Here is a 17,741-nt window from a genome sequence, read left to right on the forward strand (position 1 = left end):
AATTCTGCTCCTATGTCTTATGTTTTTCTTATAAATTGAGGGGATGGAGTGGTGGAACAGAATAGCAATGACAGTCTTGGATTTATCATTTAGTCTATAAGGCAGGAACAGTAATAAATTATTGCCAATTACATTGCAATGAAGTCTGAAATCAAAGCCAGTGAGTTGACAAGAATGCCTTTCCCAAGATTGGTTTGTTAAAAAAGGAACAGTCTAGTTCATCAGCTGGCTGCGAATGTGGTTGAAATAAAAAGTGCTAATGACTAGAGATGAAAATGTGTGGGTAGAGCTGTGCAAAAGGACATTATTTTCAATACTGGCTTAAGATTTGGGTTCTTTTCCAAACACACATGGGAGTAAGGTTTACAAGAAGTATAAATGAGCCCTTGTGGGATTGTAATTACAGAATTGTTTCAAGTCATAAGAGATGTAATTCAGCATGTGAAAGTTACTTGTTTAATGGAGAAGAGTGAAAATAGAGAGCAGGGAAGTGAATCTGTAGCAGATGATGAGATTGTGAATGTGGTTAGGTTGTCAGTGAGATTTGTAAAGTGTTAAACTAATGACTTGTTATAGTTGTAGGCTTTAGAATTTGTAGAAACTGATTGGAGAAGACTGGCTTAATTGCCAAGGTTGTCCACCAAGATACTTATTTATCACAGTTAAAAACACGAGAAAGTCTGCAGATGCTAGAACTCCAAAGCAACACACAAACAATCCTGGAGGAATTCAGCAGGTCAGGCAGCATCTGTGGAAATTAATAGATAGTCGACGTTTCGGGTTGAGACCCTTCTTCAAGACCGAGAAGGAAGGGGGGGGGGGAGATGCCAGAATAAAAAGGTGGGAGGGGAAGAAGGCTAGCTGGACTTCTATTAAAGTTCTGCTGTTTTTAATAAATGTTTATATAGAACTGAAGAGTATAGCAAAGGAACAGGCCCTTCAGCCCACTATGTTGTACAGAACAAAGTAAATCAGTTATCAAATGGCCAACCAAACTGATCCCTTATGCCTGGACAATGCCCACGTCCTTCCACTTTCCTCACATTCATGTACCTATTAAACGTCTTTTAAAAATCCCTTGTGCATCTTCTTTTACCACCAGCCCAGGCAGCACATTCCACGCACTCAAACTGAGTATATTAAAAAAAATTGATCCTCACGCCTTCTTTGAAATTTTCCCCTCTCACATTAAATGCATCCTTGTATGTGCAATGAATAATGAATGTTTACTTAAATTTTATCCTGCTGCTACTTTTGAGGGATCGGTTCCTCCACATGAGCTTTTCAAATTCTTTTTAAAGCTCAAACTAAAATCATTCTCCATGCACCAAAAGCAGAAAATTGACTTCATCTATTGTAGCAACAACCACTTTAAAACTGAATAACATTTTTCTTTTTAATGTCAAGTGTGATGACATGAGAATGCTGTGTCTCAATTAAATTGTTTTTCCTTAAAGGTAGGAAAACTTGTTATTCTAAGGTGCTGGAATTGATGACGACAGTTGAGAAAATTGTATGTCAAGTGCTCTGAAACTTCCTGAATGGTGCTGTAAAATGCAAGTCTTTTCCTCTCTGGATATTTTTGTATGCTACGTATTTCCTGAGATAAAAGACGCATAATCTTAATTCTTAGTGGAATCCTTTAAACTTCTCATTAGATTAGGGGTTTCCAACCTGGGAACCAAGGACCCCTTGTTTACTGGTGGGGGTCCATGGTATAAAAAAGGCTGGGAACCCCTGGATTAGAAGGTTGTATAGTATGGACAACGTCAGGAGGAATGTCAGAAGAACATTTTAATGGAGAATGAAGCAGTCTCCTATATGTATAAAAGCATCCCTGTCTCATTTTCTCCTCTGCTTTACCCATGCAAATAGTTTGTCTTTGCCACAGTGAAAATTCTAACTTTTTAAATTTTCTTGTGTCGAAATGCATTGTACACAAGCAAAGTTTCCCAGTGGCAAACCATTTAAATTCCCATTTTGACATGTTTATCCATGGCCTCCGGTCAAGATGAGGCCATTCTCAGGTTAGAGGAGCAAGACCTTGTATTCTATCTGAGTAACCTCCAACCATATGGCATAAGCATTGATTTTTTTTTTGGTCTAAGTTATGATAATTTCATCCCCACCCCTTCATTTTCCATTCCTCTTTCTGGCTCCCCTTAAATCCTTTCTCTTATTTGCCCATCACCTCCCTCTAGTGTCCTCCCTCCTTTCCTTTCTCTCATGGTCCACTCTCCTCTCTGATCAGATTCCTCCTTCATCCCTTTACCTTTCCTACTTATCACCTCCCAACTTTTCACTTCATCCCCTCTTCCCCCACCCACAGATCATTCCCCTCACTGGCTTCACCTATAACCTAGCTTGTACTCCTTCCCCTCGCTCCACCTTATTCTGGTTTCTTTCTCCTTCCTTTCTAGTTCTGATGAAGGGTCACAGCATGAAATATTAACTCTTTATTCATGTCCATTGATGCTGTCTGACCTGCTGAGTTCCTCCAGCATGTATGTGTTATCATTTGAAGTTGGTGTAATACACTGGAACGTAATCACTTGCATATTTCTGTATTATGTGACTAAAGAATTTAAAGCTCTTCTTTGGAGTTTAGAAAACTTACTAAAATTGCCCCTCATTCTTCTAAACATTAAAGGACATGGTTGATGTAGAGATTTTTTTTCATGCATAGGAGAATGTTGAATAAGAAGACATAGTAGGAGGGGAAGAGAAGATGGCGCGACGCAGCGCGCGCGGCCGCTCCGAAATGATATCGTATTTGTTAAATAGGTACTGTGCACAATCCTGATTTGATGGAGACAGACGTGAGAAGCACGGAGGAACATCTGGAGAAACTTCTGAAATGCCTGCTTCGCTGCCGTTGCTACTGTGCGATCGAGAATCTCCGGAGAGGGAAGCCCCAAATCCTCGGCTTTGCCTATTGCCTGTTGCTGGGGCCGGGGTCGAAGCGCTCGGCAGAGATGGTGCTCGGTGTCAGAGGGCTGGTTTGAGGCTCAAAGTTTTCGGACGGACTCAAGAGTTGGCTGTGGTCGGGTGCTTCCAGGGTGCTGCATCGGCAAGCTTGCGACGCTGGATGTTCATGGCAGGAGAGAGTTTCTCTTCCTTCCACCGTCTGCGTGAGATGATGGGACTTTCGAGAGACTTTGAGACTTTTTTTAACCGTGCCCATGGTCTGTTCTTTATCAAATTATGGTATGGCTTTGCACTGCTGTAACTATATGTTATAATTATGTGTTTTTTGTCAGTTTTTTCCATCTTGGTTTGTCTTGTGTTTCTGTGATATTCTGAAAAAACATTGTATCATTTCTTAATGCATGCATTACTAAATGACAATAAAAGAGGACTGTGTGTCCTCATAATCTAATCTAATCTAGTTACACAATTGGAAATGGTCATTTAAAATTGAATTTTGAGAATATTTTGCCAGAGGGTTGTTGAGGCTGGATTGTAGGGAGCATTTAAAGAGGAAGCAGATTAAGTTTTGAAGGAGGAATTGAGAGCCATGAAGGAAACTGGCACAGAAGAGGAAATGACACCAGGGCAGAGGGTTATGATTGTATGGAATATTGTCATGCTTGAGGAGCTGACTGGCCTTGTGTTTTATGGTTCTGTCAGATAGATCAGCGGTCCCCAATCACCGGGCCGCAAAGCATGCGCTACCGGGCCGCAAGAAACGATATGATTTGGCGATATGAGTCAGCTGCACCGTTCCTCATTCTCTGTCATGCCCACTGTTGAGCCATTACGCATGCGAGGTCATTACCCGCGCATCATCCATGTCAGCGCGGGAAGAAGATTAACGCCTTGAGTTTGCAAACGACGGCGGGCTGAAAAGTATGTTTCACATAACATCTCTGCCGGCATTTTGGATCTCAAAGTCAAGGCTAAATACCTGTATCCCAAGATAGCCACGAAAGCACTGAAAACGTTGCTTCCATTTCCAACATACCTCTGCAATGAATGCAACGAAAACTAAATTGCGTAATAGACTGAACATAAGGAACCCCCTTCGAGTATCGCTGTCTCCCATCACCCTTCGATAGGACCGTCTTGTTGCAGGAAAACAAGTCCAGGGCTCCCACTGATTCCGCGATATTGGTGTGTTGCAGTGATTTTATATGTTCATACCGGGAAAGTATGTGCTGTGTGTTTAATATCCAAACGTTACTTAAAATGTTATGATATTGACTTACTTATATAACCATATAGCAATTACAGCACGGAAATAGGCCATCTCTGCCCTTCTAGTCCGTGCCGAACGCTACTCTCGCCTAGTCCCACCGACCTGCACTCAGCCCATAACCCTCCATTCCTTTCCTGTCCATATACCTATCCAATTTTTCTTTAAATGATAATATTCGAACCTGCCTCTACCACTTCTACTGGAAGTTCGTTCAACACTTACTTCAAGGTCCCCTGTCCTCCCCTGATAATTGACATCGCTATATTCATGCAAGGAAAATATGCGCTGTGTGTTTAATATTAGATTCGTTAGATAAACCCTTTTAGAAACGAAATTGAGTGTATTAGCCACTTATCACCTATATTCCGGTCGCGATTAACCCCCCTCCCCCCCCGAACAGAATTACCAAAAACGATTTGTAGAAAAAAGGCGGCGCGTATACGCATGCGCAAATCACACATGCGCACTGGTGCCCGCGCAAGGCTTCATGGTCATTGTAGTCTCGGGGTAAACAACGTATTTAACTGCTACTCTTGTCCGTTGGCAACCCTACCACCCCCCGCCCCCCCCCCCCCGGGTCGGCCGGTCCGCAAGAACATTGTCAATATGAAACCGGTCCGCAGTGCAAAAAAGGTTGGGGACCCCTGAGATAGATAATTGTTTTATCCAAATCAGCTAATTGGGATTGCAAGTGCCTTCCTGTTAATTGAGCAAAACTTCAGAACATCTTTTGGTCTTTGAAGTAAACCATTCAGCACATTGAGTCTATGCCAGTTCCTGCTTGAACTTTCAGGTTAATCACGTTCTCTGCTGTTTTCTACAAAGTGCTTCAAATTATTCCCTTTTAAGTACCTTTCCAGTTCTTTGTTCAGAAATTTCAATTTGACTCTCCACCAGTGATAAACCCCATGTGTTCTGTGGCTGGTATTCTGCATAGGAGAGTAAAACTATCTTTTTTATCTTCTGGGCTTCCAAGTTGTTGAATCTTCCACTAGTTGAACAGGGCAAGATCTTGTACACCTTAAGCAAACCTGTCAAGTCTTTGTTTCAAGGAGCTCCCAGCTTTTTCAGCCTAATCCTATTGCTGAAATTTCTTGATGGATTACAGCTCTCAACAGTACAAAGTAATAACTTATCCCCAGTATTAGCTTTTATCTCCTCTGATTTAATTGACCATCCACACCACCACCAGCCACACATTTATTACCTCTTTCTAATTGGCCCTACTACATGTTAATCAGAATCTTCCAGATCTCACCTGACAAAGGACACTTGTGCCAGAATGCTGCTTCTGAATTTCATTTCAGTGTTCAACGCTATTGTCCCACAGACCTCTGTGAACAAACTCCTACTCCTCGGTCTAAATACACCACCGTGCAACTGGGTGTTGGACTTATTAATGAACAAACCTCAAAAGTCAGGATGCCCAACTTCTCCCCCTCAACATGAGTACCCCCCAGGGCTATGTGCTGAGCCATTGCAGTACACTCTGCTTGTATGTGACTGCACGGCCAAACATTTGAGTGATCACATCATCAAGTTTGCCAATGACACAACAGAGGAAGAGCTCATCAGCGATGATCATCTCTGTAGGTGGAAGAGCTCGAGGGTTGGTGTCAGGCAAATAACCTCTTCCTCAATGTCAAAAGGACAGGAGATGATTATCGACTTCAGAAGAACTCTCTCCACTTTTTATATCAGCAGCACAACAGTGGTAACTGCAAGCAGATTCAAACTCCTGGGAGTGCACATCACACACAACCTCTCATGGTACCAGAATACATCCTACACAGTCATGAAAGCTTACCAATGCCTCTACTTTTTGAGGAGGCTAAAGAGAACTGGAATTTGCATATCCGTACTCGCATCATTCTGCAGATGCATGAGCATCCGAACAAACTGCAGCAGTGCTTGGTATGAAAACCACACTGCTGCAGACAGCAAGGCTCTATAGTGGGTATTCCAAACTACCCAGCGCACCAGCCTACCCTCCACCAAGGACATGTATATGGAAAGATGTTGGAAAATGACCAGTAGCATTAAGAAGGATCCCACCCACCCTGTTTGTGGACAGTTTGCCCCACTCCTATCAGGGAGGTGACTACGCTGCATCCACACTAGGACCCCCAGATGTAAAAACTGCTACTTTCCCTAAGCTGCAAGGCTGATCAACACCTCTACCCACTAACTCCTCCACTAACTTATTATTTCCCATTATTCACCTTGTGTATAGCCCAGCATCATTTTATGGAAAATCGATCAATCTATGTATATAAGCTATCTTATGTATTTATTGTTTTCTAAATATTATTGTATTCTTTATCTTTTGTGGGTTTTCTTGTGCTGCATCATATCTGGAGTAACAATTATTTAGTTCTCCTTACACTTGTGTACAGGAAATGGCATTAAACAATCTTGAATCTCAATCAAGATTCTCTCAACCCAACCTTAATCTCTTCCCCTTCTCTCACTGTACTGAAACTTAAAATTTGTTTTTTTTTTAAAGATTTTCTTTTCCCCAGTAGTAATGAAAGGTTCCAACTTCCTCAAATACTGTTTGATTGGAAGGTAGACCACACTTTGCTTCAATTTCAGGTTTCCAACAGCCTGCACTATTTAACCATTAGTGGACTTGATTTGCATTGTCATTAAATGTCTGATTCTCGGAAGATCTTCACTGGGGACCAGAATTGTCTAAGATGAGTGTTGTGTTGCACCGCGGTAGCATAGGGGTTAGCGTGACACTATTTGGGGAGTTCTGGAGTTTGGCGTTCTGTGAGGAGTCTCGGTATGTCCTCCCCGTGGAATGGGTAGGTTCTCCCTGGGCGCTCCAGTTACCCCCTCAGTCCAAAGATGTACCAGGTAGGTTAATAGGTCATTGTAAATTGTCCTGTGATTAGGCGAGGGTTAATTCTGTTTGAGGCAGGGTGTGAAGAGTTGGCAGGGCCTAATCCGTGCCGTATTGCTAAAATAAGACGAATAAAATAATAATTGACCACCCAGGTAGACGGTGGAAACGGCGCTTAGCACGCTGATCTTAATCAGTCAGGGCATTGAGCGTGAGAGTTGAGATATTATGTTACAATTGTACAAGTCATTGGTGAGGTCGCACTTGGAGTGCCATGTACAGTTTTGGTCACTGTTATTAGGAAGGAGTAACGGGGTGGAGATGCGTCTGCAGCACCTGCTTAGGCTCCCTCCCCCCGATCATGGTCATGTGAAACCATGGGAGCAGGTGGTGAATATCACAAGTTCTGGTTATGCGACCACTGATGCCAGGCAGAGAATCTCTGAAGAATATTGATAATGACTGGGGTCACCTGTCTCTTAAAGGCACTGCCCAGAAGAAGGCAATGGCAAACCACTTCTGCAGAAAAATTTGCCAAGAACAGTCATGGTCATTGGAAGACCCTGATCGCCCATGTCATATGACATGGCACATGATGATGTTACTAGGAAGGATGTGGTCAAACAAGACGGAGTGCAGAAAAGATTTGAGGATGTGGCCAGAACTAGAGGGCTGAGTCATAGGAAGAGGTTGGCTAGGTTTGGTCTTTATTCTTTGCAACATGTGAGAAAGCAGGGTGGCCTTAGAAAAATTGAGAGGCATAGTTAAGGTGCATGTTACGTCTTTTCTCCAGCATAAGAGTCTAAAACGAGGGAGCATGTGTTTAGTGTATGAGGGTAAAGATTTGGAAGGGTCCTGAGAGGCGGTAACTTGCAGAGGGTGGTGAGCATGTGGATTGAACTGCCAGAGGAAGTGGCTGAAGCAGGTACAATAGTGTTTTTTAAAAAAAACTCGGATGGGTACAGAAAGGGATGGAGCTTAGAGGGAGATGGGCTGAATATAGGAAACTGGAACTAGCTATGTGGGCAACAAGTTTGGCATGGATTGATTACACTGAAGGGTCTGTGTCCATGCTGTTTTGCTCTTTGACTCTAATGATGTTCTTACACTAAATTATATCTGATAATGTCATTGAATGTTATTTAAGAGTTTTCTCTTTAGAAACACCAACTTCTATACTAACCGATATACTTTGATTTCAGTGGACTTTGCTTTGAAAATTTTACAATGGTCTGACACGGAGACTGTTCGACTACAGCTCTGGGATATAGCAGGTAAGTGTCCATTTCTGTTTGTGCTGGACTTTGTGTATCAAAATCAATTCAATTCAAATTTAGTTGTCATTTCAATCATGCATGAATACTCATGAATGCAGCCAAATGAAACAGCATTACTACGGCGTCAAGGTGCAAATCACAGCACAGTCACATACAGCACAAAACACACATTAGACACACAAAAATGATAATATCGCGCAATAAGGGTTTAAAAACTCACACCATTAATCCACAGTCGACTACAATACAGCCTGACTCCTCCATCCTGGATGCCTCCACCCCCCCCCACCCACACAAGACATCTCAGCCTGAGGCCCAGTCCTTGCATATACAAGATAACAAGCCCATATAGAATATCAGTAAAAAAAATACAACCACACAAAATATATGTGTATATTGTCCAAATCCCTATTCCATTGTAATCTTCAGTCGACCACAAATGAGCATGTCTTCAACCAAGTGAACACTGTGGGAGTGGCCTCGACTCCAGCCCTTGATGGAGTGCACTGGCTCAGATGCCTCTCTCCCAGAGGCTGAAAAACAGGTGACCCACTGCTGCTTGAGGCCCAGTCCTCGCCATGACCCGAGTCCCCGCAGCTCTGCATATCCACACCTGCACTTGGCCAATAAATCAGCGAACTGAACTTGCAGCATACCAGATTAATAGTGTCCAAAGGGGATCTTGCAATTGCAAGAAAAGTGACCGTGACGGCCACTCGCTATTTGATTGTAAGCCTCCATCAACTCGGGCAGCAGCACATTACACAGCTCCTTCATTTTCTCTGCTAGCAAGCAACTCGCTGATGGTGTTGACCTTCAGTACTTCAAGTCCTTAATGTATAGCAGGATCCTGCAATCATTCAAAATGGGTTTAAATAGGACAGCAGCACCACTTGTTGACCCCATAGAAGCCATTGTGACTGAACGTGCTGCCATTTTACAGGAAGATCATCTCCTGAAGCAATGTTCGTATATCAGTAAGTCGATATATCATTATGTGCACCATACGTAATCTAGTGAATATGTGGTGGAGCATGTGGAATATGCCGCAGTTTATTTCAGAAATAGTTTTAAGGAGATTGTCTTGCAGCTGTACTTAGTGGCACTTATGTAGATTTAAAAACAATCAAATGAAACTTAAACTTAAAAGGTATCCCTGCTTTTGTATTTTATATAACCCTATTGCATTTGAAATTTGTATTTGTGTATATCTGCAGCACTGCAAGCAATTTTTCTTATTTTGCACACGTGTCTAATGATAATGGGGGGGGGAGAATAATTATTAAATTGCTTTTAGTTGGATAGTTAACTTTTGTCACAGAACATTGTCAGGGCCAGAGTTCCTGTATCTAGCTTGTTCAGTCTCCTTTTTCATTTTACTGAGTTTAGATTAACTTTATTTCCAAAAATACACTTAATCTCATCTTCAATAATGAAAACATATGAAACCATGGTGCTGTGTAAACAACTAATTTGTAGCTCAGTAAAGACTGGGATAAATCTAGCATGAGGGACAAAGGCAGGAAGAGTTGCTGAAGAGGGAAGGAGATCTTTCTTGGTTAAGGGAAAGGTGGCAATGGTAGACCTGATTCTGAGAATGCAGCTTAAGTGGAAAGTAGAAAATGGCAATCGTAATAAGGTCATGAACGAATGTGGAAATGGATGAGAACCATTCAAAGATGAAAGTAGTCATTTGGAAAGCCGCTAATTTCAATGGGATGATCCAGCCTCTGTAGATCAGAATGGATTAAAACAAATTGGATAATGGGAGGATCCTAAGGTTTCATTTGCAGTCTCAGTATTTTTCCATGAGAAGGAAGTCATGGAAATTAAAACTGCAACTTGGATAACCAAAGAGACGCACCTAGGGTTGCTCTTCCGAGTACATTTGCAGTTGAGAGGAGACATGATAGTTTTTTAAAACTGAAGAACATAGGGTAGACTGTCAGAATCTTTTTTTTCCCCCAAGATAGAAAAGTCAACCATCAGAGGACCTGCAAGGTTAGAGGAGAGAAATTTAAAGGTTACATGAGTGGCAATTTTTTTTTTACTGGTAGATGCCTGGAATGAATTGCCAGGAGTTTAGCGGAAACAGGCAGCTTGGCAGAGTTTGAAGCTTATATATATGTATGTGTATGTGTGTGTGTGTGTGTGTGTGTGTGTGTGTATATATATATACATACATATATATATATATATATATATATATATATATATATATATATACATACACACACATACACACACACACACACACACACACACACACACACACACACACACATGAATACTTACAGAACTGAGGGGTATGGATGATATACAAGGAGGTTATTTAGTATGTATTAGCATGAAGATTGGCTAAGAATCATGGGCTGAATAGTCTGTCCCGTGCTGCTCTGTTTTATGTTGTAAAATTGAGCAGAGAACTGAAGGCACGTGAAGCATAACAAGTTGTTAACATGTGAGGAGCCATCTGATTGCAGGAAGCTCAAAGGAGAAGTTAAAAGTAGGAAATGCTAGAAAGCATGTGAAAAGACTGACAATTAGCATAAAATAGGATTTCTTAAACGTTTCGTCAACATGCAAATAGGAAATGTTGCAATAAGAAAAGTGGAGCCAATCAGAGACCAAAATGGAGTTTAATTCTTCGCTGGGAAAGATCAGCGTGATGGAGTCTCAGCAAATGACGTAGCTGATATCCTGGATAGCCTTTTAAAAAAAAAAAAGTGGCATTATCTAAAGGGCTAGATGCTTATGAAGTAAATGATCATCTGGTCCAAAAGGGATGCATCCAACATTGCAGGGGGATATAATAGAGGGCATTACACCAACTTGGCCATAGTCTTCCAAACAGGTATAGATTCAGGTATCTGACGGTTGAAAGATTGTAAATGTTACATCTGGAAATTAACATAAGATCATGTGCATTTTGAATCATACTATGAGATGCATTGCTTGTGTTGGGGCTTTCGGGGCAAACTGCAAGTGTCGCCACTTCCAGTATCAACATAGCATGCCTACAACTCACTAACTGTAACTAGTATGTCTTTGTAATGTGTGGGAAACCAGAGCACCCAAAGGAAACTTATGCAGTTATGAGGGGAATCTACAAACTCCTTGCAGACAGTAGTAGGAATTCTACCATGATCTTACAGCTAGAGTGCTGCAAAGTGTGCTATCCACTACACTACCATTCTGCGCTATAAGTGATAACCCTACCAAATGCAAATGAGTCAATTTAACCTGGGTAGCAGGAAAAGTTCTGGAGAAAATAAGGAATGAATTTGTAGATTTGCTGTGGAAAGCCTATGGATTGGTTAAAGGTAAATCATGTCGAATTAATTTGATAGGATTTTTTCCGATAAAGTACAGAGGTTCAATGAAGGAAATCCCACTGTGATATATATGGACTTTATAAGGCACTGGTGAGGACTCACCTTGAGTATTGTGAACTGTTTTGGGCCCTTCATCTTAGGAAAGATGTGCTGGCATTGGAGGGGGTCTAGAGGAAATTCACAAGGATGATTCCAGGAAAGAACGTTTGGCTCGGGGTCTGTACTGGCAGGAATTCAGAAGGATGAGCAGGGGGATCTCATTGAAACCTTTCGAATGTTGAAGGGCCTAGACAGAGTAGATGTGGAAACACGAGGAAATCTGCAGATGCTGGAAATTCAAGCAACACACACAAAATGTTGGTGGAACGCAGCAGGCCAGGCAGCATCTATAGGAAGAAGTACAGTGGACGTTTCGGGCCGAGACCCTTCGTCAGGACTAACTGAAAGAAGAGATAGTAAGAGATTTGAAAGTGAGGGGGGAGGGGGAGATCCAAAATGATAGGAGAAGATAGGAGAGGGAGGGATGAAGCTAAGAGCTGGAAAGTTGATTGGCAAAAGGGATACAAGGCTGGAGAAGGGAGAGGATCATAGGATGAGAGGCCTAGGGAGAAAGAAAGGGGGAGGGGAGCATCAGAGGAAGATGGAGAGCAGGCAAGGAGTTATTGTGAGAAGGACAGAGAGAGAAAAAAGGAAAAATAAATAAGGGATGAGGTAAGAAGGGGAGGAGGGGCATTAACAGAAGTTAGAGAAGTCAATGTTCATGCCATCAGGTTGGAGGCTACCCAGATAGAATATAAGGTGTTGTTCCTCCAACTTGAGTGTGGCTTCATCTTGATAGTAGAGGATGCCATGGCGAGTACTGTGTCTGGTGCTCCCGGTGCAGCCTACTATATATTGGCGAGACCCAACGCAGACTGGGAGACCGTTTCGCTGAATACCTACGCTCTGTCTGCCAGAGAAAGCAGGATCTCCCAGTGGCCACACATTTTAATTCCACGTCCCATTCCCATTCTGATATGTCTATCCATGGCCTCCATGCGGAGAAATTTCTTTAGCCAAAAGGTGGTGAATTTGTGGAATTTGTTGCCACTTGCAGCTCTGGAGGCCAGGTCGTTGGGTGTATTTAAGGCAGAGATTAATAGGTTCTTGATTGGACATAGCATCAAAGGTTATGGGGAGAAGACTGGGAACTGGGGTTGAGGAGGAGAAAAAAAAGGATCAGCTATGATTGGATGACGGAGCAGACTCGATGGGCCAGATGGCCTAATTCTGCTCCTATGTCTTATGGTCTTATGGACTTCCAAAACCAGTTGATAAAGTTAAGAATTCCTTGATCAATGGGAACACAGTGTTATTAAAAACAGTGTCAGACAAATGGGTACCATGGTAGTGTAGCACTTTGCGTGACATTATTATAGCTCAGAGTGTCAGAGTTCAATTATGGGGTCCTCTGTAAGCAAGTTTGTACATTCTCCCTGCGAATTGCTTGGATTTCCTCCAATGCTCTGGTTTCCTACCACAGTCCAAAGACATACCGGTTAGTAGGTTAATTAGTCATTGTAAATTGTTACCTAATAAAGTTACGGTTAAATTGGTGGGTTGCTGGGCAGCATGGCTGGATGGGCTTATTCCACACTGTATCTCTAAATAAAATAATTAAAAATAAAATAAATAACAAAGAAACAGACCTTTTGACCCTCCAAGTCTAGACTGACCATCTATCACCCAATACATTAATCCTGCTACCTCAATTTTGGAACAAATTTTCAAAATTATGATTAAAGTTATTTTAGATAAAAAATGACGCCGTCAATACAGCAGTTCATGTGCTGAAAAATATTTTTGCAGTGCTCATGCTTTTTTTCTTCACTCTTATTGGGTCTATGACAGAATTCCAAATTGGAGTAGTACATGCTTTCAAATAAGCCTTTGAAAAGGTAGTTTTTTTTTCTATGTGCCTCCTGACAAACGAATGTTAAGAATTGCAGATTTGTGTGATAGTCTAAGTATGCTTAACTTGCAGAGCAGTGTGTGGGTAGTTCACACTATAATTAGTGTGCCAACGGTGGATGGAGTTTCAATTAACTATTGCTTTGGAGTGATTATTGTTAGAATTGCACTGCAGTTGGGTGATATTTTATCACATTCCAGATTTCTACATTGATGGAAAGAAATTTGCGTCTTTGGGTTTCACTCCTTACAGGATGTCCAATCTTTAACCTCTGTATGTAGCCTTGAGTTTGTGATCAGTCCATTTGTTTCCAATCTCTAGGTAACTGAGGTATTGGTTCATGATTTGGCAATTCAAAAGACAGTTAAATTACACTTTTGGCTGTGGTTAATATTTGGCATTTCCATGGCGCAAATGTCATCTTTCACTTGTTAGCCAAACTTGTATGATGTCCAGGTCTTGCAACACGCTGACACAGAGTATACTCAGTGGGAACTTTATTAGGTTCAGGAGTGGAACCTAGTGTGGTATTCTGCTGCTATAGCCGATCCACTTGAAGGTTATATGTGCTGTGCATTCAGAGATGTTCTTCTGCATAACCCTGCTGTAATGTGTGGTTATTTGAGCTATTATTGCCTTTCTTTCAGTTTGAGCCAGTCTGACCATTCCCTCTGACCTTTCACTAACAAGGCATTTTCCCCCCCAGAACTACAGCTCACTGGATTTCTTTCTTGTTGTTGTTTTGCACTATTCTCTGCAAGGTAGAGCAGGGGTTCCCATCCCTTTTTTATGCCATGGACCAATACAATGAGCAAGGAGTCTGTGGACCCCAGGTTGGGAACTCCTGCTCTAGAGACTGTTGTGTGTGGAAATTCCAGGAGATCAGTTTCTGAGATACTCCAACCACTCCATCTGGCACCAACAATCATTCCATGGTTAAAGTCACTTGTATTGCATTTCTTTCCCATTCTGATGTTTGAATAACTGAATCTCTTGACCAAGTCTGCATGCTTTTGTGCATTGAGTTGCTGTTACATGATTGGCTGATTAGATGTGTTAATGAGCAGGTATACCTAATAAAGTGACCACTGAGTGTATTTCATTAACTGAGAAATGTCAAATGGAACCGAACAGTCAGTAGTCAACACGCCACTTTTAATCTTGATTGAAGAAAGTTCATTGCATTCTGGAACTAGCAGAGCTATCAAAACCTAATTAAAATTTTCTGCTCTGTTGTTTGGATAACATAATTGGGAAGAATTGAGTGGTTGCATTTTACTGTGAATGTCATGGCAAAGAATAATACTCTTATCCTGATTGGAAATATCTCCTTGTGAAGCTGGGCAAGAATAGTTAATATTTGACAATTGATTATTTTTCTGCTTTGGTATCTATTGCAATCAGTAACAATGGATCAGCTGGAGAATTTATCCAATGTTACTATAAAATTATGCCTCGGTGAATTGTGGGAGTGCATTAGATACAGGTTTCTAAATTCACGTGTTAGATATTCACTGCAAAAGAAATTTGTACTTTCCCATATTGCTGACCTTTCTCCCCCTCATTTTGGCAAGAGAAAAATGTTTGCATCCTTTTGTAGGAGATAGAGATGATTGTAAATGAGCAAGCTGCAAAGAAATAATTAACGTCTGTTCTTAGGCCAAGAGCGATTTACGTCCATGACCAGGTTATACTACAGAGATGCAGGAGCGTGCATCATCATGTTTGATGTGACAGACGTAATGACTTTCCACAGTTGTCTCAAGTGGAAGCGTGATTTAGACAGCAAAGTTACTCTGGTGGATGGAACTCCTGTGCCATGTATTCTCCTGGCAAACAAGGTGAACTTACCTAGATTTGATCTAGCTTTTGTGTTTAGATGATGTAATTTGACCATTCTCATAAGCAATACTTTTGAAGCCAAGGGTGCCCTGCTAACCTTAGTATGGGGTGGTGGTAGAGGCAGATACTTTTGACTCTTAGGCAAAATAGAGAGCTAAATTTTTATTATTTGTTAAGTTGCAACACAGAATAGGCCCTTCAAGCTGCATCATCCAGCAATCCCCCAATTTAATCATGGGACAATTTTCAATGACCAATTAACCTACCAAATGGTACGTATTTGGACAGTGGGAGGAAACCGGAGCGCCCGGAGGAAACACACGCGGTCATGGGGAGAACGTACAAGCTCCTTACAGGCAGTGGCGGGAATTGAACCTGGGTCGCTGGTACTGTAAGGCGTTTTCTAACCAGTACACTACCGTGCCATGAAAGGGAAGCCATAGGTTGATCATAGAGTAGATTAAAAAATCTGTTACTATAAAGAAAAATATATAATGTGTGTGTGTAGCTAAACAAATGTTTGGACTTTATGATTAATGTTTAAGCAAAATGGATATTGAAGGAACTTCATCCAATTTGAACTGAAGTGCAAGCAGCAATTATTTTTCTTGAACGCCCTTTCTCTAACTTGCTCCATCTGGATGTCTCTCTAATTTGGACAATTGCACTGATGTTAGCCAAGGTCCAAAATCTTGTGTGCATAAAATGACATTTCTAGATTTCTGCTGTCTCAATGTGGGTAGAATCTTGGCCTTTCATATGCTGTGAAGCAGTTATTCCAACCAAAAAATGCTACTCCAAAATTAGATATTTAGTGAAATTGATTTGAGTTTCATCAGCCAAGAAAGAGTATTTTCCACAGATAAATCATTAAGGAAAGAACATCTCTTAATTATTAATGCTTCCCATGCTTAGATCAACGGTTTTCACGCACTTTGGATTAAGTCCACACGTGCACTCAGGAAAGTATACACCTGTTCCCACACACCCCCATGAACACCTGACAAAATCATGGCTACCCTCCAAAGGAGTAGATGATATTCAGGGATCGCTGCAGTCTAATAACAAACCTACAGTTGGAATAGGTAAACTGCTGAAAGTATTTTATTTTTGTTTAACTTTGTTATATATCAAATCACCTTAATTTTTCAATCATTCTGTTTGTTCTTATTGAAAGAAATCTGGTACTCCATGTTGGGAATTATCATTTAAGATGAAATGTACACAGTAAATCAATAAATTAGTTAATATTTAAACTTAAAGGATCTGTAATCATGTCCTGCCACAATCTTGGAACTCTATTATACAACATTACCCTTTATTAAGATAAAGAATATTGGGTAGTGTTGTTCAAATGTCCCATTTAATAGCTTGAGTGGTTTCTTACATTTTTCATCACAGGTTATTCACCTTAATTCGTCTGCCTATGATAATCTTTCAATATTAAATTTGTATTTTTACATTTGCACCTTTTTCAATGTACTCGCTCATTTCTGATTAACGGGCATCACTTTCTTGCACATTAATTTCTATTTTAATTCCTCCATTCAAATGTGATTGAACTGCTCACCTGATCATGAAGATTGTTCAATTGGATTTCTGAAAAATACAAAAGTCCATGACAATAGAACCAGCTTCATTAGTAACCAGGCGTCATATGGAAACTTAACTATTTCAAATTTGTGATATTTATTTTTCTACTCCGTTTTAGGTGTTGCCTTTTCGTCCTATCTCAAATAATTCTGCTCACGTTTTGACTTTATTCAATCACGTGATTGTGGTATTTTCCTGTGTTTATACTTATTTGCCACATGAAACTTCCATATCCTAAAAACAGTTTAACAGTTTTCTCTATCCAGCTCCTTGTTACTTTGATAACTGAAAGTGTACTTGGGTGCCCTTTTGTGCTCAAACATGTGATTCAAGTTCAGGGTTTCTTAGTGTTGGGTAAAAGTGCAAAAGTGGAAATAGGATGCCTCCAACTTTAACTTCAAATTTATTGTTATAGGCAGATATATGCAGGGTTTAAATGCCATGAAAACCTTGCATGTGGGATAGAATAAATAATGTTATTGAAAGACTGAGAGATAAGAAAAATATAGTCCAAACTGTCCTCAAATTTCAGATGGAAAAGAGATATCTTGTTCTTATTATGCTCCTTCTAGCTGCGGAGAAGTGCTGGTGGAAGCTTGAGTCAGCGAAACAGCAGGGATTCAGCCCCTTCAGCCAGTGACCGCATCCAGCAAGCTAGACCCAATTTCCTGTGTTTGCCCCATATCGCTCCTCGTTC

The 17,741-nt window shown here is 41.0% G+C and overlaps 1 protein-coding gene across 2 annotated transcripts in view; it reads left to right on the forward strand.

Annotated features, from left to right (window-relative positions):
• Positions 1–17,741, forward strand: part of LOC134355419 (ras-related protein Rab-7L1-like) — a 34,024-nt gene that overhangs the window by 12,431 nt on the left and 3,852 nt on the right. For both annotated transcript variants that reach the window (XM_063065271.1, XM_063065272.1), the window contains exons 3-4: positions 8,249–8,320; positions 15,269–15,450. In XM_063065271.1, coding sequence (XP_062921341.1) covers positions 8,249–8,320; positions 15,269–15,450 — 254 coding nt within the window. The remainder of the gene's footprint in view (positions 1–8,248; positions 8,321–15,268; positions 15,451–17,741) is intronic.

The sequence above is a fragment of the Mobula hypostoma genome, chromosome 13 (assembly GCF_963921235.1).
Source record: "Mobula hypostoma chromosome 13, sMobHyp1.1, whole genome shotgun sequence".
NCBI lineage: Eukaryota > Metazoa > Chordata > Chondrichthyes > Myliobatiformes > Myliobatidae > Mobula > Mobula hypostoma.